Source organism: Schistocerca americana, chromosome 8, assembly GCF_021461395.2.
Source record: "Schistocerca americana isolate TAMUIC-IGC-003095 chromosome 8, iqSchAmer2.1, whole genome shotgun sequence".
In the NCBI taxonomy this organism is placed as follows: domain Eukaryota; kingdom Metazoa; phylum Arthropoda; class Insecta; order Orthoptera; family Acrididae; genus Schistocerca; species Schistocerca americana.
In genome coordinates this window covers 180,231,580-180,254,019 of record NC_060126.1, presented here as the reverse complement: position 1 = coordinate 180,254,019, position 22,440 = coordinate 180,231,580, and the positions used below count along the sequence as shown (strand labels likewise).

At 44.0% G+C, this 22,440-nt stretch overlaps 1 protein-coding gene across 1 annotated transcript in view; it reads right to left on the bottom strand.

The window, feature by feature from the left end:
• Positions 1-22,115, bottom strand: part of LOC124545655 — a 173,093-nt gene extending 150,978 nt beyond the window's left edge. The window contains exon 1 of the mRNA XM_047124601.1: positions 21,831-22,115. Within this exon, the coding sequence (XP_046980557.1) occupies positions 21,831-22,115 (285 nt within the window). The remainder of the gene's footprint in view (positions 1-21,830) is intronic.
• Between the last annotated feature and the right edge of the window lie 325 nt (positions 22,116-22,440).

Below are 22,440 nucleotides of genomic sequence, written 5' to 3'. Positions count from 1 at the left end.
CTGAAATGTGCAGGAGCTCCATCGTGCATGAACCACATGTTGTGTCATACTTGTAAACGCACATGTTCTAGCAGCACAGGTAGAGTATCCCGTATGAAATCATGATAACGTGCTCCATTGAGCGTAGATGGAAGAACATGGGGCCCAATCAAGACATCACCAACAATGCCGGCCCAAACGTTCACAGAAAATCTGTGTTGATGACGTGATTGCACAATTGCGTACGGATTCTCGTCAGCCCACACATGTTGATTGCGAAAATTTACAATTTGATCACGTTGGAATGAAGCCTCATCCGTAAAGACAACATTTGCACTGAAATGAGGATTGACACATTGTTGGATGAACCATCCGCAGAAGTGTACCCGTGGAGGCCAATCAGCTGCAGATAGTGCCTGAACACGCTGTACATGATACGGAAACAACTGGTTCTCCCGTAGCACTCTCCATACAGTGACGTGGTCAACGTTACCCTGTACAGCAGCAACTTCTCTGACTCTGACATTAGGGTTAACGTCAACTGCACGAAGAACTGCATCGTTCATTGCAGGTGTCCTCGTCGTTCTAGGTCTTCCCCACTCGCGAGTCATTGGCTGGAATGTTCCGTGCCAATCAATTGCTTCGAACATCTTCCTGTCGGGATACCTTCGTTCTGGAAATGTCTCGATACAAACGTACCGCGCCATAACTATTGCCCCGTGCTAATCCATACATCAAATGGGCATCAGCCAACTCCGCATTTGTAAACATTGCACTGACTGCAAAACAACGTTCGTGATGAACACTAACCTGTTGATGCTACGTACTGATGTGCTCGATGCTAGTACTGTAGAGCAAAGAGTCGCATGTCAACACAAGCACCGAAGTCAACATTACCTTCCTTCAATTGGGCCAACTGGCGGTGAATCGAGGAAGTACAGTACATACTGACGAAACTAAAATGAGCTCTAACATGGAAATTAAGCGTTTCCGGATACATGTCCACATAACATCTTTTCTTTATTTGTGTGTGAGAAATGTTTCCTGAAAGTTTGGCGGTACCTTTTTGTAACATCCTGTATATATTTCCTTAATTTGCAGAATTTAACTTTGCGGCCTTCAGCCACCTTATCGCGTTTGTTTATCTCTTTCTGTGTCCGCCCCGGTAGCTGAGTGGTCAGCGTGACGGATTGCCGTCCTCTGGGCCCGGGTTCGATTCCCGGCTGGGTCGGAGATTTTCTCCGCTCAGGGACTGGGTGTTGTGTTGTGTTCATCATCATTTCATCCCCATCCGGCGTGCAGGTCGCCCAATGTGGCGCCGAATGTAATAAGACCTGCGCTATGGCGGCCGGACCTGCCCCGCGAGGGGCCTCCCGGCCAATGACGCCAAACGCTCATCATCATCATCATCATCATCTCTTTCTGTGCGCCTTGTGGGCCATCGGCCCTATTAGCATCTTAAAACATTGTGGCTGTGTCCTTCAGTAACCATAGTAGTATATTTGGAGTTGTGAAGATTTAATTCGGCGGCCATCAGCCGCTCCGCATGATGATTTCACATATGTATACGATTTATCTTATTCGTAAATTTAACTGTGTGTCATGTCTTTTCAAAATTTAAGTTTTTCTAAAGCATCTCTTTGGAGGCCTTCAGCAGAGAAGCAAATTTAAGCCTTCAAAAGTGTATTTGTGAACTAAATGATAATAAATTACAATTGTGAAATGAATCCGAGCGCTACTCTCTTCGCCCTTTCCACAATCCTAATTACCTGTTAACTGTGCTTGATTTAGCGAGCGTTTCAGCTCTTACCAGCTGAAATTGGAACTCATCTGACCATGCCACTGTTTTCCAGTCCTCCATGGACCAACTAGCATGGTCGGAGCACAGGAAAGTCTCAGCAGGCGAAGTCGTTCTGTTAACAAAGGCATTCGCGTCGGTCTTCTGCTGCCACAGCCCATTAACGCCAAATTTCGTCATACTGCTGTAATGGATATGTTCATTGCACGTCACACGTTGATTTCTGCGGTTATTTGACGCATTTTTGCTTGTTTGGCAGGACTAACAACTTTACGCAATTACCTCTGCTGTTCGTCGTTATGAGAGGTTAATGGTAACTGGTGAGTGGTAATGCCTGAAATTTAGTATTCTCGGCACTCTCTCGATATTGTGGATCACTGAATATTGAATTCCCTAACGATTTTCGAAATGGAATGTCCCATTCATTTAGCTCCAACTACCATTTCGCTCTCGAAGTCTGTTAATTTCCGTCGATCGGCCATAATCTCACATGAATGACCTGAATACATATGACAGCTCCGCCTATGCACTACCCTTTTACATCTAGTGTACGCGATACTACCGCCATGTGTATAACGCTATCCAGTAACTTTGTCACATCAGCGCATGGTCAGTGGTGTAAATAATACTTTTCTTAATACGAGGTGGATACAGTTTAGAAATAGTGTTTATTAAACCTTGTTCAGTAATGCGAAAGAAACACAGTGATTGAGTCACCAAGTTACTGCTTAAATTTGAAGTTCCTGAGGCTGACTGCCGAAAAGTTCACAAGCGAAACACGACGATATTTAAAGTGAATGTTCACCGACCTAAATGTGGCAAAATTTTAGAGGTCCAATAGCGATTCTAATAAAATGTTCTACATTATTTAGCAACAGTCATCACAATATGCACTTTCCTAACTACGAACTGGTAAGATGGATGTTTCTTCATACAAGGCCTTGAGAGATATCAGCGTTGTAACTAACAAAGTCCAGGAATTTATCTGTTTCGTAGTTTTCGTGTTAGTCCAGTTCCCCACTATGAAGTAAGATGTCTGGGTAGTAAAGTAAACCGATGACGAAAAGCTACGACGGTATCGGTACGTCAGAATTCAGCCAGTGCAAGACACGATTGAACTTCGCAATATTACGAGTAATTAGCGTATTTCGTACGGCCCTAGTATTCTGTCAGTGTGTGTGTTTGTGTTTTGGAATGTGAAAGATTTGTATCCGAGTGTCTGTCGCATTTCAGTGTCATTAGCCGTCCGCCGAAAAATTTGCATTATACAGTTAGTACCAAGTGCTCGTTAATATACAACCACCCAACCAGCAAATTATGGAGTCGTTGTTACCTGGTGGCTTTGTAGTATTTGCGTACTCTGACGTGGAAAAATTTAATTATATCCAGATGCCACAGCCCGTTCGTTATTAGATATACTATACTGCACTGTCCATTATAATTATCCGGGTTGTTATGCCGTGGTCGGTTGATGAATTCTGTGTCAATTCCCAACGTTTCGTCCCCGTCTGCGGAGGACATATTCAAGGGAGTCTGTAGCTCTATGGAAGGTCCAACACACCCACTGGCTCGCTACTGACTCAGTAGCAAGCCAGTGGGTGTGTTGGACCTTCCATCGAGCTACAGACTCCCTTGAAGATGTCGTCCGCAGACGGGGATTACACATTGGGAATTGACATAGAATTCATCAACCGACCACGGCATAACAGCCCGGATAATTATAATGGACATGACATGTCCGGCCGTGAAAGTCTACATTTTAGTACTATACTGCACTGTCCTGCATACAGTAATCTGTAAAGTTTCGATACTGTTACTTTATCCGCAGAATACATAGACACGACCGTGCCACGGGATAACAACGATCCCAAAGCTTCGTCGGGTGGTTGGATATTTAATAATAAGCAACTATTAACACCAGCGGGCTGCAATTTTTCCGGTGAAAGGCTAATGAGGCCTAAGTGCGACAGACGTTCGGCGACAGATTTTCCGCATTCCCAATCACACACTCACTCACTCACTCACTCACTCTCTCTCTCTCACACACACACACATACACACCGACGTACTATGCACACGCGAATTTTGCTAATTACACCGAATAAATTGCAGCCGCCTTCGGTGATTTAGTTAATGAAGTGAGCAGGAGAGCGAAATATTTGTTTAACGCCCGCCCTAACGCAATAATTCACGGAGAACTGGGACGCGCGCAGAGTCGCCCGATCGATGGCGCTGTCGCAGTAATTGGCGGTCTTCAGCGTGGAGTGGCGACCCGCCGTCGCCAGCACTGAGGGCGGCGGCATCCCGACCCGTGAACCAATGCCGAGGACCCGATGTAGCAAGCAGCTCTCTGTCCCCTAACAGTCAGCCACTAAGTGTTGCGGACGGCTGGCTGAAAAGACTGCTGTAGAAATCGTTTCGTCGCTATAAAGGCACGTCTCGCACAAAAATCTGAGATTTTTGCTTTAATAGTATGCTTCTGCCGACTCGGAGAGACATTTACACAATCCCTTTGTTTTCTTTTCCTTGTGCCTTCGGCTCGTGTCAGCACCATTTAGGTATGTTTATGTTAACCTAAGGGGCGGCGGGATGCTCATTCAGATGTCAGCCTGTTACCACCCCCCTCCAACTCGCACTCCCCCAGGACGGAGTGTGTGTGCTCCAACTGTCTGGGTGAGGTGTTATTCATGTGGAAATGAGTGAAAGTTTTCCAAACGTTTGAGAATCGTATAACTGACGCTCCTTGCTTTCTTTTTGTTGTGCCTTCTGCCCGTGGTTAGGTATGTTTATTAACGGACTTGGCATCGGTAATCAAAGGGGTGGTGGGATGCCCATCCAGATGTCAGCCTGTCACCACCTTCTTCCAACTCGCCCCCCCCCCAACCGATGGAGTGAATGTGCTCCAACTGTCAGGCTGTAGTGTTATTCACGTGGAAATGCGTGAAAGTTTTCCAAACGTTTGAGAATCGTATAACTGAGGCGGAAATTGGCAATCAGCCCCTTATTCACTTTGTGAGATTTGGGAAACACCTAAAAGTATCTAAGCTCATTAATCAGCCATCTTCAGATGGAAGATAGCTGCACAATCAGCTGAAACTAGTGAGCACTTAATGTTATTTACTTGAGCCTTGACAGGCAATTTATTCGTAATATACCAGTGGTGTACCATCAAGTGACATTTGATATGTGGTATATCAGTTTCTAGATTCAAAATTTACCCTTACGCATATGGAGTCACAAAGTTTTCGAGGTATTAAAAATTATGATTATTTGTACGTTTCCAGTCTATTTTATTATTGTGTTTGTAGTTGATCTGATCCAAGAAAAGACATTACAACGTCATGGAGTAACCTGTGGAACAAATGTATTCTGCAGGAAAAGAAAATGTAACGAACGAACTATTCTTTGTCCAAAATAAAATCATACTGACGAAATAAATCGCGGCTGAACAGCCTGGTATGAGTGTGCATAGGACACAGTATTTCGGCAATCGACCACGTTGCCATCATCAGGTGCGCTGATGTACTGACCGGCGGTGGGCCGGCGCCATGTATATATAGGACAATCCCCCTCCCTCAGGCGCTTCCTATGAGTCGGTGTGGTCGGCGCCCCGCGCGCGGTCCAGGTACAGCGTCCGTTCCCCCGCCGTCTGGGCGCTGCGTCCTAGGTCTTCTCGTTCAGGAGGGTCTGCCAGCACCGCTCTCGTTATTCCTCCCTACTCCCCTGAAGTCGGTACACTCTGGGAAAAATCCTTTTTCTTCCTTATCCGGGTGATGGCGGGTTCCGACGCCTTGCTAAGATGTAACCGCTGATTCGATTTAGTTGTGGTTTTCACTTTCATCTGCCGTCCTCCAAGCAAAACCAAAAGCTTTCTTGGTAGTGTCAAGGAGAACCTTGGTCTACGTAAATCAGGGCTTTATCACATACCTTGCGAATGCGGTAGTGTATACATAGGTCAGACCATTCGTAGCATTGAGGACCGATCACGAGAACATCAACGGCACACTAGACTGCAACAGCAGAGTAAGTCGGCAAACGCTGAGCATTGCCTGTCGGAACTCCACAGCATGGATTATGACCAAACCAAAGTCCTGACACAGACTTCCAAATACTGGGACTGTGTCATCAAAGATATTGTGCCCTATGCCCACTCATACCAGGCTGTGCACCCGAGATTTATTTGGTCATAAAATACGCCTGGAGAAATTGAAGAATCTTAAAATCATACTGCCTCTGCTTCAGGTTACGTCAGGTCCATTGAGGAGTTTTGCAAAGGGCCTTGACACGTTGGCTGAGGCTTTCAAGTATTTGAAACCAGGTTTTCGCAAGATCAGTGAGGATAAGTAGAAAGAACGCGTGTTTATTGGGAGCGAAATCATAAAATGAGACCTCTGATGCTAAGCTCATGAAGGTCGAGTTGGTTCTTCACTGCTTCTTGAACGCCTTTAAAAGTCAATGCACGTGGCTTTTTGGGCTACACAATAGAAGAAAACAAAGTTTGTTTTGTGAATGGACTGTTGCGTAACTACAAAAAAATGTACTGTACACTCTCATTAAAAATAAAGGTTTAACGTTTCCACCTTGACGTTACCACTCAAAACTTGTATGTTGTTAGCGACGAACACCAAGACATTCCTAAAACAGAAAATCGCTGTCATGGACAACGGAACCTTCAGTGGTGAACGTTTACTGTTGGTTTCTGTTTAGCAATAATGATCAGCCATCTTACAAAACGAGAGCGTTCTCCTCCAATTCTTATAATTACATTTTCATTAAACTGTATAACACACAAACATTACTGATTATGATTTCTTTCTTAATTGTGTTTCTGTATTTGTGTTTAATATTATGGTTGTTTTGACATTTGATGTAAGTGTCTGAATAATTTTCGGGTTATATGTATCATAACTTGTTTTTATTTATGTTTGTCACTTAAGTGACATAGAATCTATACCGTTTTGTTATCATTTTGTATCGCGGAAAGTGACCTTGTGAAGAAAATTTTGTTACACCTCTGAATTCACCAACCGAGCATCAGCTACAGTGACCCACTTAGGAGCTACATGCTGACGAAAAGCGTCAGTTTCCATACTGATTATGTATATGGAAACGATATTTGAGGAAGAAAGTGAAGTGTTAGTGTTAATGTATTAAGCAGACTCCTGAGCCAGTATATTCCGGAACAGAGAGCTTCAACGTGATGTCTAAACTTAGTCAACGGTTATGTTTCAGTTGATTCATTAAAACCAGTCTCAACTTGTGTCAGCAAGCGAACTTAGAAGGAAAGCAAAGTACAAAAATTTATTTCAGTTGGTTATCTTTACTTTCAATTCCGATGACTAGGGCCCGTCAACTTCCCAAAGAGTTCCTGCATATACGTGTCCTAACGTATTTTCATTTCTTAGTGTCAGAGCTCTCCACATATTTCTTTCCTCGAAGATCCTGCAGAAAATCTCCACATTCATAATCTTATCATTACACTTAATCGAGAATAATGCTTCTAAAATTTTTGTCATATTTCAAGTATCGGCAGACTAATGGTACGGTGTGTATGTGTTCGACACACTTAGTGAAACGTCATTCGTGCTGTAGCACAGCTGTTTTAATTGTGTAGTTAAACATGCAAAGTGGCTGTTAGATTTTTTCAGCCTTGTCATAATGGCATCGAAGCTGTTTTTCTGAAATTGTTTCGCGCATTTGTTGTGACATGATACACGGACCGCTGTTCTGCTCAGTCATGATTATTCTAGTTGATTTTCTTTTGTCTCCTGTGTGGAGGAGTGAAATATTTCATGCAAATGTATGAATTAAATGTTGTTGACAGAGGCGAGGGAAATACGGCGTGTTAATTAACTATTAAGAGTACCTTGTTAATTAAAACAATTTTTTCCATTTGTGATAAAAAGTGCATGGAAACCACTTTCGCTACAAAACAAATATTGACATTAAGATTATATTTACATTCATTTGCATTGCTTTACCATATGACAAACGTAACACAGCAATTTGTTTCTCAAATATCAGTATCACAAGCCTAAATTCATAGTCATAACTTTCTCCATGAGTTAATATTTGCTTGTGACGTTAGACAGTTCTTTATGAAGTGTAGTGGAATAGCAAAGTTTACAGAATGAGCAAAATTTGGTGCCTTTTAATTGTATGTTCCTCACTAATTTAAAATTTTAAGTCATAGTAATAATAATAATAATAGTAGCAGTGATAACCACGTTATTCTTCCGTCACATTTTAGTATTAGACGTTTCCCGCTCTGCGTAGTCTCTGCCTTCCTACTGTACGTTCCGCCGGTAGTCTTGTTTGTCATCAATAACGGCTGTATATAATTTTTCGTTCGTGTCAGATATACTAGCCAGTTAATCTGCAGTTCCTTATTATGTTATTAACAGCAGTTGAATGGAGGTATCTTCTGATATCTTCGTCTTCGTGTCGATTAAATCTTGTTAAACCCTTAACTGTGTTTTACGGATTCCATTTCACAGGTGGATGTATGTTTCTTCCTATTTTTAGTGATTGTCTAGGTCCCATTTATATATACCATTGTCGATATGACTATTATTTTTTGGAATTTTAAAGCTGCTTTAATTTTCCTTATTTTTAAATTTCTATTCATTCCGTCGCATGATAACTGTTGTCTTCTCTACATCTCTCTTTGAAAATTGAGACTAGAGTGACATCCAAACAGGGTAAAACGAGATTGTTACAACGTTTAACTCTTGTAGTGTGACATTTGACCTAACTGGTTTCTATACTCCTGACTTTGTAGTAGGTAACTTACAGAAACACTTTGTTTACATTATCTGCAGTTCAATTTTGGTTACCCCTTGGACCACTTGGCCATTGACATACAGGAGAGAGTTAATAAAATATTTCAAATAAAACAGTCTTGGTGGCAGTTTTTTATTTTATTAACAACTCGTTTCGCGTACCATTGCTCACTTGTGTGCTCGCTTGACGCTTCTGCCGGGAAGTTGCGTTGACATCTTTGTGTATTCTGTTTAAATGTATATACTTCTCAGCGAGTTTGGTCCTATCATTACAACGTTCTGACCTACTACTACGACTTCATTAAGGTCTCTGCCAGTTTATCTGATTTGGCACATGCTTCAGTCTAGCAAATAGCCGTTTTATGGTTTTTAAAAATGATGTAATATAAAATTTTAAGATAATTGGATGATACCCGACGAAGGTGAAACGCGTTATTAATTAAGGAATAAATTGAAACAAGAACTGTTTTTAATTTAAATGTGCTATATACGTCTACTGTACCAGACGACATAATGGAGGGAAGGATATTGTACATTCATAAAAAAATGTTATTACTCACACTCAGAAGCTCATGCTTTAAACAGAGTATCGATATGTGAATCAGACAGGATGATTTTTTCCACCGTGTAGAAACTCTAGGGATTCATTGATGAGAGGATGTGAAACATAAACGGTCTAATGAATTTATGTCCGGAAATGCATGGTTTCCATGCTAGAGAGCATTTATTCATTCATATTTTGTTATAGATACTGGGTTCTAATACGCCCTGTACTATGCAGCCACTGTTACAGTACGCATGGCTTCCTCCTAGAGGGTGGTACTGTTCCTCATACGACCTAGCTCCCTCTCCTGCCATGGTAATTGGTAATTTTGTGTCCGATTCACTTCTCTTGCAGACTCACGTTGTAATGGATGTGATACAGCGTTGTAACAATGGTTCCGTATTCGAATCGAGAGTTTGCCGATGTGGTATTTATTTATGGAAAGGCAATTGGCAACGGGCGGCGTGCAGCAAGGTTGTATCAGGAGACCTATCTCCGTCGACAACAACCACAGAATTCAATGTTTGCAACAGTGTTCCGACGTTTGTCTGAGACAGGGTCGTTTCAGGAAGCAGGCATTCATGAAAGACGTAGCCGAAATGTTCGGACACCAGACTTGAAGGAAAATGTGATGAACACTGTCGAAGGCGTCTGCCGTGTCAGTACCAGGAAGTCCGCCCACTAACACAGGATAAACCAGACGACCGTGTGAAACCTTCTCCATTGCCGCTGTTACTACCCTTATCATTTACAGCTTGTGCAGGGCTTACTAGTGACAGATTTTCCACATCGGTAGCAGTTTTGTCACTTGTTTCTTCCCCGGCGACGACGATTCCGGGATTTGTGTCTTCCACCCAGTTCATAGACGAGGCCACCTATACGCGGAGTGGTATCTTCAACTCTGAAAATAATTTGTGGGATAGTATGCAGAACCTTTATGGTATGGTGACAGCGAATCATCAACATTGATGTAGCCGGAATGTGTGGGCCGGGATAATTGGCGACCGTATTTTGGTACGATTCTTCCTCCCACGGTACCTAACATACCGGAACTATCGGCGTTTCTTGCTGGTGACTTTTCCTCCCCTGCTGGAACTATCGGCGTTTCTTGCTGGTGACTTTTCCTCCCCTGCTGGAAGAAGTTTTACTGATGATTTTTATAGTTGCTGTTGCATGATGGTGCTCAAGTCCACTCCGCGTTAACGTGCGTTCGCTTCTCAGTCGTACCCCCTGTTCAGTTGCATGGCCTGCTCGTTCACCGTATCTCAACCCGTGCGATTTATGGTTATGAGACCATCTCAAAAGTATTGTGTATGCAGAGTCCAGATGTGGAGACACTGGAGCAGGGTATTCATGCTGCCTTTGACACTGTTCGGATGCAGCCTGGCCGATGTGAACGTGTGAGACAGAACATGCTACGGCGCGTAGACGCATGCGTTGAGAGACATGGAAACTACTTTCAACACATACTGTAACTGTAGCTGCGTGATACGCCCCGTATCAGGCGGCAGTCTCTGTAACAGTGTATGATTCAATAAATGGGTTCTACAATGGAAACAATGCATTTCCGGTTGTAAGTCCAGTAGAGATTTTTGTTCCATAACCTCTCACTGATAAATCCCTACAGTTAGTACACGGTGGAAAAAAGTCACCCTGTATGGCGTAGGTCATAAAGTGCATCCTCATCTAACACATGTAATTCCTTTAATGGAAGTTCACTGCACTTATGCGTTTACTGTTTCGTTCATAGCTGATACGTACACTATGACACAACCAATTTCTGGATAGTACGGTGATTGCGAGGTATGTAAGTGAATTAGCAAGAAAATAAGCTTTCTGCAGCGTCAAGATGATGAAATTATTGACTATCTCAGAATAAAATTGTTTCATCAGAGAAATTCTGTAATTTCTGGAGAAGTGATAGGAAGTTAAACGTGGGAATAGTTTTATGTGGTAACACAAAAAGGAGGAATCCTAAAATCATAAGATTTTCCCCGAATTGGTCGTTATCCCCAAGTCGTAAGATTGATGCGTGCTCGTAGGACAAGGTAAGACACCAAAATTTTATAGCACCAATAGTTTTTGTACAAGTGCGATCTTTTGATGAAAGATTTCTATGCTAAATATGAGTCAATCAGTTATTTTATGAATTATTGCGTATTTGGTAACTCATTCGTTTTGAACGCTTGATACATAGTGGAGTAAGTGACTGGGCCGTTTATCGGCACTTGAAACAATATTGGTCTTCACTCTGTTACCTACATTTCACAAGCGTAGACTAGCAAAGAGTACTGCCGCGTCACGCTAGAGTTCGCGGCGTGCCTCGCTAGTCTGATTTAAGAGTGTCTCATGCATGGTCTTGCTCTTCGTGCCTTCCTCGCTTCTGCATCTCAGAAGACCTCAGCCCGAAAATAGTTTACTGTGGAGGGCCGGGCTACCGGCAGACCCATAGCAGCTGCGCACACAATGATTCGTCATTCACTCCACTGCAAGTGGAGCACAGATGAAAATTTTAATGCAAAACGATTTGATCATTCCTGTCGATAACAGCGGAATTAGGTGTGTTTTGTGTCCGTCAGAGACAGCAAAGGACTTGGAAGAGCGGTTGAACGGAATGCACAGTGTCTTGAAAGGAGGATATAAGATGAACATCAACAAAAGCAAAACGAGGATAGTGGAATGTAGTCGAATGAAGTCGGGTGATGCTGCGGGAATTATATTAGGAAATGAGACGCTTAAAGTAGTAAAGGAGTTTTGCTATTTGGGGAGCAAAATAACTGATGATGGTCGAAGTAGAGAGGATATAAAATGTAGACTGGCAATGGCAAGGAAAGCGTTTCTGAAGAAGAGAAATTTGTTAACATCGAGTATAAATTTAAGTGTCAGGAAGTCGTTTCTGAAAGTATTTGTATGGAGTGTAGCCATGTATGGAAGTGAAACACGGACAATAAATACTTTGGACAAGAAGAGAATAGAAGCTTTCGAAATGTGGTGCTACAGAAGAATGTTGAAGATTAGGTGGGTAGATCACGTAACTAATGAGGAGGTGTTGAATTGGATTGGGGAGAAGAGAAGTTTGTGGCACAACTTGACTAGAAGAAGGGATCGGTTGGTAGGACATGTCCTGAGGCAACAAGGGATCACAAATTTAGCATTGGAGGCAGCGTGGAGGGTAAAAATCGTAGACGGAGACCAAGAGATGAATACACTAAACAGATTCAGAAGGATGTAGGTTGCAGTAGGTACTGGGAGATGAATGAGCTTTCACAGGATAGATTAGCATGGAGAGCTGCATCGAACCAGCCTCAGGACTGAAGACCACAACAACAAAGACATTTGTGTCCGTGCTCAGTATAAGACTGACTTCAGATAAATTTTTGTTTGAATTTATGTAGCTTCTACTTTTTCTGTTATGTTGTGGGGATTTCTGCCTCTGGTTTTGTTTTTAACTGTAATGGAATAGCTACTCTAGCACACATAAATACAAGTTATGTGTTGAACTATGCTTTCGCAGAAATTATTTGCAAAAGTTATTATGGCTCGAGTTCTCTCATTCTTTACTGTCACAAGGCTTAAGAGGTGTTTTTATTTACCGGGCGTCTTCCCTAGTTAGGCGCATGTTCTCTGGTGTTTCGGCACGTATTTGCAATTTAGTTTTCGCATTGTGCAACGGTGGTCATCTCAAACAAATAGTGCTCATCATATCTTCCATACGACATCCAGTGTCGGCGGAAAGCGTCGGTTTGTTTCCTATTACTAACAAAATGATTTTTTAAAGCTGAACAGTACGGGTACCTTCGATAGAGCGATCCAACACTAGTACTGTCCGATTCTTGTTTTATCTATATGTATTAACAGGGACAGTAAAACACGAAGAAGAAGCAGCAGTCCGGCAGAGACTCAGTCGTGCTGCGTCCTTCACGGTAGCAGTCAGCGTGGACCAGGCCAGTGATGTTGCTGCTGGAGTATTGAGTATTCTTCCAGTTTTACTATTCCTGTTAATACATACTGATACAAGGGACACTGCACTAGGCTAATAAGGGACCGCTCTATCGAATGGGCACGTAAAATTCCGCTTCAAAAATGATTATGTTTCTAGTGAGAGACAAACGACGCTTTTCTTTGACCTGGGCGTCATATGAAAGACTTCATGAGCACTATTTGTTGGAGCTGATTTCTGCTACAAAGCTGAATTGCAAATATATGTTCAGACACTAACGAAAAGGCGCCTGGCGACTTTTAGGAGAGACGTGTATTCAAGGGCTATTCGGAAACTTAAGGTCCGATTGATCGGAACATGGAAACCACTGTGATCATCCGATGAAGCCTTGCATAGATGTCTTGAACTGTGCCTCTATTATACACGCCCTTACGTCACGTCACTCTTTCCAGTTCCGAGCGCACAGCGAGCACGTGAAGACGCCTAGAAAACAGTGTCTCCCTCAAAATTTCTCTCTATCACTGGGTCCCGTGTTCGACTCCCGGCCGAGTTGGGGATTCTCTTCTTCTGGGGACTGGGTGTTTGTGATGTCTTCATGATTTTGTCCTCCTTCGCGAAAGTGGCGAGACCGGACAGTAAAAGAGATTAGGATTTTGTACGGGCGCTGATAACCACGCAGTTAAGTGGATCACAAACCAAATATCATCATCAGCATCACCATTAGAATCATCATCAGCATCATCATCATCATCACCATCCCACCAAATACGAGTGTCCATAAGAAGATTTCGCCTGATTTCACGCAGCTCATAAGACGTTTCACTCATGCATTTCCCTCTTCATGACAATTCAATGAGGAAGCTCCTGCAGCATTTTTAGTGAGAAATGTTTGATCACCCACCATAAATCCCGGATTTTCGTCTCAACTAACAAGAAACTTCTGATCGGCGTAGCGACTTAGCACAAATCACAGGCGGCTGCCTTCTATGCAAGGATATTGGATAATTGGTACAATGCAACGACACATGTCCCAAGTGCTACGGCGACAATATGGAGAAGTAACGGGAAGGAGTAGCAGATTGTTGCAAATAAAACATTTTTGATCTTCCCTCTGGTTTCCAATTCGCGATCGATGAACATTACTTTTCGAATAGCCCTTATGTGTGTATGTATACATTTAGATCCACTATAACTTATGTGTTATTCAGATGGTGTACTTACCCTAAAGTTAGACAATCCTGCGAGTACTGTTTTTCATGGTGAATATTTGTAATGTTTAAGTTATTTTATTCTATATTGTACGTACTTATGATTTCATTAATTGTTATTCGGAATTATGAATGTCTGTTTACATATTTTTCAAGTTTTTTTTCTGTTTCCATGTTTTATGAGAGTTTCTCCTAAATTACCGATTAGTGAAGATATTTCGTCTAATACCGTCGAATCCATGCCACACATTCTGAAACGTCTTCGACTCAGTGTAATTGACCTCAAAATTCAGTCTCAAGGCGTCCACCGTCTGGCTGTCTAATCTCCCCATATTCTTTACTGAGAACAGAAAGCCAGAAACGTGCTAGCCTGCCAGTTTTACAAGAATATGCAAGTAACTAGAATAAGGAAAGGTTTTCGGTTTCCAAAAAGAATCCTCTAAGCTCAAGATAAAACTTCTTTAAGACGAAAGGGCTGATAATACTTCCAGCTTGCGGACGGTATATTTAGTCCAACTGCAGACCAAGGTCGAGAAGTACAGCTGCAACCTCAGAGTCAGCTGCGTCAGTTTGTACTATGATGGTTCATTCAAAGTCTGGGAAATCCAAAGCATGAACACTACTTAGGGCACACTGGAGTGCGTACAACAACGCCTGCTGACTATTGGTTCCCAAAAAACGTCCCTTTACAGCTTATTGAGGAACGCAAATAACTGGAGAAAATTAGGTATGAATTTTCTAGAAAATCTTCTCATACTGATAGACTGAGATATACCTTTCTTATGTTTTTGTGGAAGAAAATTCTGAGCAGCTTTGGTATGCATTTGACCAGTTCTCTGAGAGGCGACATAAGAAAGGAAATTTCATGATGGGTCTAAGCTCACTTCTCGCAAACGAACCAACTCTTAGGTTAAGCGATGTAAGCATGACAATAAAATTTTTTCTATGTCACTAAAATGTCCCTGTTAAAGAGCTGGCATAAGATGTTACCAGCACCCCAGGTGCCAAATAGCTTTCGAGGAGAACGATAGAGGCCAATGACAGACTCGCAAGGAACACGCCGCCAACGCCCTCTCGGCTAGTCTGGCACTGCGCGACAGCTACGGTCGCAGGTTCGAATCCTGCCTCGGGCACGGATGCGTGTGATGTCCTTAGGTTAGTTAGGTTTAAGTAGTTCTAAGTTCTAGGGGAAGGATGACCAAAGAAGTTATGTGCCATAGTGCTCAGAGCCATTTGAACCCTCTCGGCTGTCAGTATTTAGATCAGTCATCCAGTCCGTCGCAGATACCTGCCCAGTGGGAATCGCAGTCGCAGTCAGCTCAGCCTCTAGCTCATAGTCTTTCAATGCCGAGCGACCAGAGTATTGTTCATAGCAGGACTTGTACTTCACCAGCAGTGAGGCAAACATAGACTAGCTCGGAAGAGCTTGTATCACAAAAACTAGCTAAAGTTAAGTGGCTTTCTTTTTCTTATGAATAAAGAACCCAGTTATTACATGCGTGAAGTTGTGTTATAGATAGCGGCTCGCAGCCACCGAACAACATCCTTTCCTTGCTTCTCGTGGTAATAGCCCACACAGACAGCGAGACGACGTAAAAACTGGCAACGAGTATAATTCATTGCAGATCTTGCTTGCCTCTCTTTTGTTTTAGCTTGCAGGTGTGCTCTGTTCTTAATGCTAATGTCTTGTAGTGTTCTTGTACATATTCCAGGAGGGGAGGCGCAGAACTAATCAGATTTCTCTTTTCAGAGGCTTTGCTTGCTTTTTGCTATAACATATTTGTGAACACCATGGCTATCCCCACCCCCTCCACCCACTGCACCACTGCTCAGCCGCAGACGGCCAATGTGATGGATCTAGCACAACATTTTCAGTTTAAGAAATAGCAAATTGTTCTTTTTCTAACGACGGTACAACAGCTTCTGGCAGCACAAGCCGCGTCGGCTGCACAACAACCGACCGATCGATAGCCCAGCATGTGCCGCCGACCAGCACTCCACCGTTCCGGCAGTTTAAGACACCGAAGAGGAATGGCTCTAATACCCGACACAGTTCCAAGCACATTGTGAAATTGATCGGGTTGAAGGTACTATAAGGCTACAAGACTTCCTTTCAATTTCAGGGTCCCCATTCCTGAGGTTAATGAAAAAACTATTCCCAACTGCGTCTCCTGCCTAACTCAGTTATGAGCAAGTACTTGCTGGATCAACTCAATACTATGACCAGGAAGTTAAAGTAGCTGCAGCCAGATATCAGTTCTTTCGCTTGTAGAAAAACCCGGAACAGACGTAAATTGGAAGTTGTGGAAATTCCCCTTTGAACAATTATACAAGACTGTGCTTAACCTGACACACAATATTTTTTTTTAGCGCAACGCAATCTGACTTTCAAAAAATCCCTACGAAAGAATGGCCCTGACTAACATTAACCTATACGTTTCACAAATCACTTACCTCACAAAAATCTTCGCTACTCAAGCTACTGCAATACAGCGAGCGCCACTACTGCCAGCTAAATAAAAGATTCAAACTACTGAAGGCACTAACTACTGATAGGGATAGTTAGCAAATGAAAGATATTAATAGAGAACAAACAATGTATTTACCTTAATAGTCATAATATATATAGCAGTTCATGACAAATTACAAAACTCCGCCATCTCTCTCCCCACATCCACCACTGCTGGTGGCTCACCTCCAACTGTGCAACGCTACGCGCTGTTCACATCCAGCTGCCTAACACTACAATGGCGAGTATTACAACAATGCAAAGCAGCCACAGACTGCACACAGCACAGCCAGTGATTTTCATACAGAGGTGGCGTTACCAAATAAAAAAACCTAAACAGTCTACTTACAGTTGGTAATTTCTTATGGGACCAAACTGCTGAGGTCATCGGTCCCTAAACTTACACACTACTTAATCTAACTTAAGCTATGGACGATGCACACACACACACACACGCACACCTATGTCAGAGGGAGGACTCGAACCACCGATCTCTGACGGGGGGGGGGGGGGGGGGGGGGGGAGGGGAGCAGCACGGACCGTGACAATACGACAATACTCCCAATACCACGTGGCGGAACAGACTTACCGTCAGTGGTACACGGTACTAACGGGCATGACTAGGAAGTGTAAATTTAAGTGTAGTTGTGGCAACTTTTACAGTGACCTAATGATAAGAGATGCTATAACGTTCAGTGTCCCTGATAGTAGAATAGGGGAAGAGATCCTAAAGTACTCTGACCCATCACTTCCTCAACTGTTGCAAATCTTAGTGCAATATGATTGGGGTGGCATAGGGGACAATAAGTTTGACCAGGCTCCGATATGTCGGGTCTAGTGCCCCTTGCCCGCGATCGCCCAAAGCAGCCGCAACATCCAGCGCTTTCACAGCGGCGTGAAAAGCCACGTACACGTGTAAACAGGCCTGTGAATTTGGTGACGTCTTGCCCTAGAAGTTTTGCTCGCCATAAAAGACAGGACTGCCCATTATGTAACGAATCGTGCTACACGTGTGGAAAAAAAGGCCATGTCCAAGCAGTTCGTTTGCAACGGCACAAAAACGCCAACTTTGTTCGCTCCCAGAAAAGACGAACTCAGGGTCTGACAAAAGTAATATTAAGGTTATGCCTCCTTCTCACTCCAGTGCTGTGCAACAACATTGTAACAAACTATTTGTTTCCTTACGAATTGCTGGCCATCGTGTGAACCTTCAGTTAGCTCCAGTAACTTCGCTTAATCGTGCCACGTACGAAAATTTGGGCTCGCCACGCCTGTCTAAATCTGGAAACCACCTCACAGCTTATAACGCACAGGAAATTCCATTGCTTGGACAGTGCAATTTGGCTGACACTTACAGATCTCACTTTAGAATAGTAAATTTTACTATGTTGAAATCCAGAGACATTGAGAACATTTTCGGTTTAGATGGCTTTGATTTGTTTGGCCTTAGCATCCAAGACAAAGTACACTACTGGCCATTAAAATCACTACCCCACGAAGACAACGTGCTACAGACGCGAAATTTAACCGACAGGAAGAAGATGTTCTGATATACAAATGATTAGCCTTTCAGAGCATTCATACAAGGCTGGCGCCGGTGGCGACACCTACAACGTGCTGACATGAGGAAAGTTTGCAACCGAATTCCCATACGCTAACAGAAGTTGACCGGCGTTGCCTGGTGAAACGTTGTTGTGATGCCTCGTGTAAGAAGGAGAAATGCGTACCATCACGTTTCCGACTTTGATAAAGGTCGGATTGTAGCCTATCGCGATTGCGGTTTATCGTTTCGTGATATTGCTGCTCGCGTTGGCCGAGGTCCAAGGACTGCTAGCAGAATATGGAATCGGTGGGATCAGCAGGGTAATACGGAACACCGTGCTGGATCACAACGGCCTCGTATCACTAGCAGACGAGATGACAGGCATCTTATCCGCATGGCTGTAACGGATCGTGCAGCCACGTTTCGATCCCTGAGTCACCAGATGGGGACGTTTGCAAGACAACAACCATCTGCACGAACAGTTCGACGACGTTTGCAGCAGCATGCACTATCAGCTCGGAGGCCATGGCTGCGGTTACCCTTAACGCCGCATCATGGACAGGAGCGCCAGTGATGGTGTACTCAACGACGAACATGGACGCACGAATGGCAAAACGTCTGTCCGCCATATCGTGCCTCATTTTCGGATGAATCCAGGCTCTGTTTACAGCATCATGATGTTGCATCCGTGTTTGGCGACATCGCGGTTAACGCACATTGGTAGCGTGTATTCGTCATCGCCATACTTGCGTATCACGCGGCGTGATAGTATGGTGTGCCATTGGTTACACGTCTCGATCGCCTCTTGTTCGCATTGACAGCACTTTGAAAAGTGGACGTTACATTTCAGATGTGTTATGACCCGTGGCTCTACCTTTCATTCGATCCCTGCTAAACCCGAAATCTCAGCAGGACAATGCACGACCGCATGTTGTACGGGCCTTTCTGGATACAGAAAATGTTCGACTGCTGCCCTGGCTAGCAGGTGGTTGTTCTGGGTACTGATTTCTCAGGATCGATGCAGCCAAACTGCGTGAAAATGTGCTCACATGTCAGTTCTAGTATAATATATTTGTCCAATGAATACCCGTTTATCATCTGCATTTCTTCTTGGTGTAGTAATTTTAATGGCCAGCAGTGTAATTTTCATATCAGTTTTTGCACCAAAAGATAGTGTCGCTAACTTGTTTAAAGAATTTTCTGAAATATTTTCAAAAGGAATGGGAAAAGCAAATAACTTCGTAGCGCTTATTACATTGAAAGACAATAACTAGCCCAAGTTTTTTGGGCCAGCCCCGTTCCACTTGCATTAAGAGACAAAGTAGACAGTGAATTGAAAGGATTGCATGATAGTGGTGTGTTTTCTCCCATCGAGCTAATCAATGGGCGAGTCCTCTCGTTTTGTTGTCTAAGCCTTCTGGTCGCATTTGCATGTGTTGACTTCAAGTCTACAGTCAACCCACAGACAGTACTTGACACTTATCCGTTACCTCGTCCTGAGGAACTCATGGACAGGGCTTGGTGCAGGACGTTACTTTTCTCAGATCGATCTGCGTGATGCCTATTTGCAAATTCCATTGGATGAAGAATCACAGAAAGTGCTTTTTGTAAATACACACTTAGGAATATCCAATTATTTGCGTTTGCTCTTCGTCAGTGCTACCACACCCACCATTTTTCAACGTTACTTGGAACAGCTGACTGCTAAAGTGCCATTTTGCTCAAACAACCTTGTCGAGATTGTCGTCTCGGGTGGTACACAAGAGGAACACATTGCCAGTATGCGTATTCTCTTTCGAGTGTTATCAGAAGCAAGACTCAAGTGTCATCTCGACAAGTGTGACTTTTTTCCAAACTGAACTACAGTACTTAGGTCACGTGATAAACAGTCAATGCGTCTAAACTGCAGTTAGTATTAGGCAAAATGACATGATATATTTGGCACATACCAAATCCCGCTCAGAACGCGCCTCCATTGCCTTGCTTGCGTTGAAAAAAAGTCTTTTGTGTGATCTAAAGACTGTCAAGATGCAAATCAGAAACTCAAAAATGCTATGCTCAGTGACAGATGTTTAGTGCATTTTGATCCTGCCAAGCCAGGGATTTTGCAAGTGAGCGCCCCATCCTACGGGATCGGTGCTATACTTTCGCGCAGAATTGGTGCACAAGACAGACATTGTTTTTGCGTCAAAGTTGCACACTCAATTTCAGTGCAGTTATTCTCAGATCGAAAATGAGGCTCCCGCTACTGTGTAAGGTGCGACGAATTTCATCGCTGTTTGTATGGTCGCAGAGTTCTATTTAGTGGCAAATCACAAGCCTTTGCAGTACTTTCTTCATCTGTCAAAGCCGGTTGCTACATGTACTGCTCAAAAATTGAAACGATGGGTTTTGTTGCTTTCCCATCAGTACGAAATTGTGTACAGACGTACGGCAAAGCATGCCAACGCAGACGTCCTATCTCGCCCTCCAGTTGGCCCAGACTCTGATATTGATGCATCTGCGTATCTTGTTGCCATATCGATGCGCAGGACTCTGAATAGCTGGATTCTTTTCTCTTGCACTGCAGAAAAATTGCACGGGCCACGGAAGTAGACCCAGACCTCCAGATTTTGTTCAACAAGATGCGACTCTAGTTCAAAATGGCAGTGGACAATTGCGTGTGCTTATTTCCAAAATGTTGCAAAACGATGTGTTGCTGTTGCTCCACCAAGGACATTGGGGAATTGTTCGCACTAAGCAGTTAGCGCGCCAGCACTGTACTTGGCAGGCCGTGGACGCCCACATTCAACAGATGGTGTCACAGTGTCGCGCATGAGCGGAAACCAATCCGCTTCGCCACAGACGTTCTCTGTTTGGTCTAAGAATGAATCGCCATGGCAACGAGTGCACATTGACTTTCCATGATCATTTTCGAACAATCGTTGGTTCATCGTAGTAGGCTCTTAACAGCAAGCTTAGATTTCCGGTGCCTATGAACTCTACCACATCACCACATCACGTAACACCATTCAAGCGTTGTCCTCCATATTTTGCATAGAAGGTCTGCCTGAAGTACTTGTGTCGGACAACGTGTCTTTACACGTAATTTTGAACAGTTTTGTGAACGAAATGGCATTTGTCACCTAACAAGTCCTCCGTTTCACCCGCAGTCCAACGAAGAAGCAGGACGCTTCGTACGCAGTTTCAAGCAACAGATGGCCAAGCGTCGCACCACCCAGACACGGCAACAGGCGCTGATACTCTTTCTGGCCTCCTATCGCTCACACCCACTAGGCGGACCATCACCTGCGGAACTTCGGCATTGCCGCAGCCATCGGACGCTGCTGCACTTGCTTCACCCACCGCAGCAAACGGCGCCGCTTTACACTGCGCGATGTTGTTGTTTACTGGGTTTATGGCAACAATGGTCACTGGGAAAGAGGCATGATCAAGGAACGCATAGGCTCTTTAGTGTATTTAATTGCTCGTCATTTATCCCGTAATTCTTCTGGTTTTCTTCCCCCAGATTCACGGCTTCACAGTACCGCACGGCCTTTGCAACCTCCTGCTGGTGCCACCTCCTCCCAGGAGGAGGCGATCGGTGACGCGCCCTCGCCCCCGCAGTCACCGCTCGCCGACCCCACGAACCTGGATCCGCCGTCGCCGTCGCCGTCGCCGTCTCCGTCCGCCGTCGCCGACGTTGCCCAGGACACGTCCTCAGGCCTGTACGTGTGCCCTGGCCACAGTTTTCCCGAGGATGGTCCTTTTGCCTCACAAGCCAAATTGCAGAGTGCGGTCAGGAGCCTCAATACACGACAACGCTGTGGCATTTTGTGTGTGTGTGGTGGGGGGGGGGGCGGAGGGGGAAGGAATGTGCTAGCGTAAGGAGTTGCCACCACACCAGGAGGCAAAGAGGTTGCGAGAAGATTGATAGAGGCAGACTAGCAAGAAACGTGCCACCAACGGCATCTCGGCCGACAGTATTTAGATGGCTGCTGTGGACAAGAGGACCCAGTCAGTTCCAGTCAGTCATCCAGTGAGTCAAAGAGTCGAGTCATCAGTACCAGCCCAGTGGGAATTGCAACTGCAGTTAGCTCAGCCTCTAGCTCAGAGTCTGTCAGTACCTAGAGAAAAGATGTACACTCGACAGCAAAA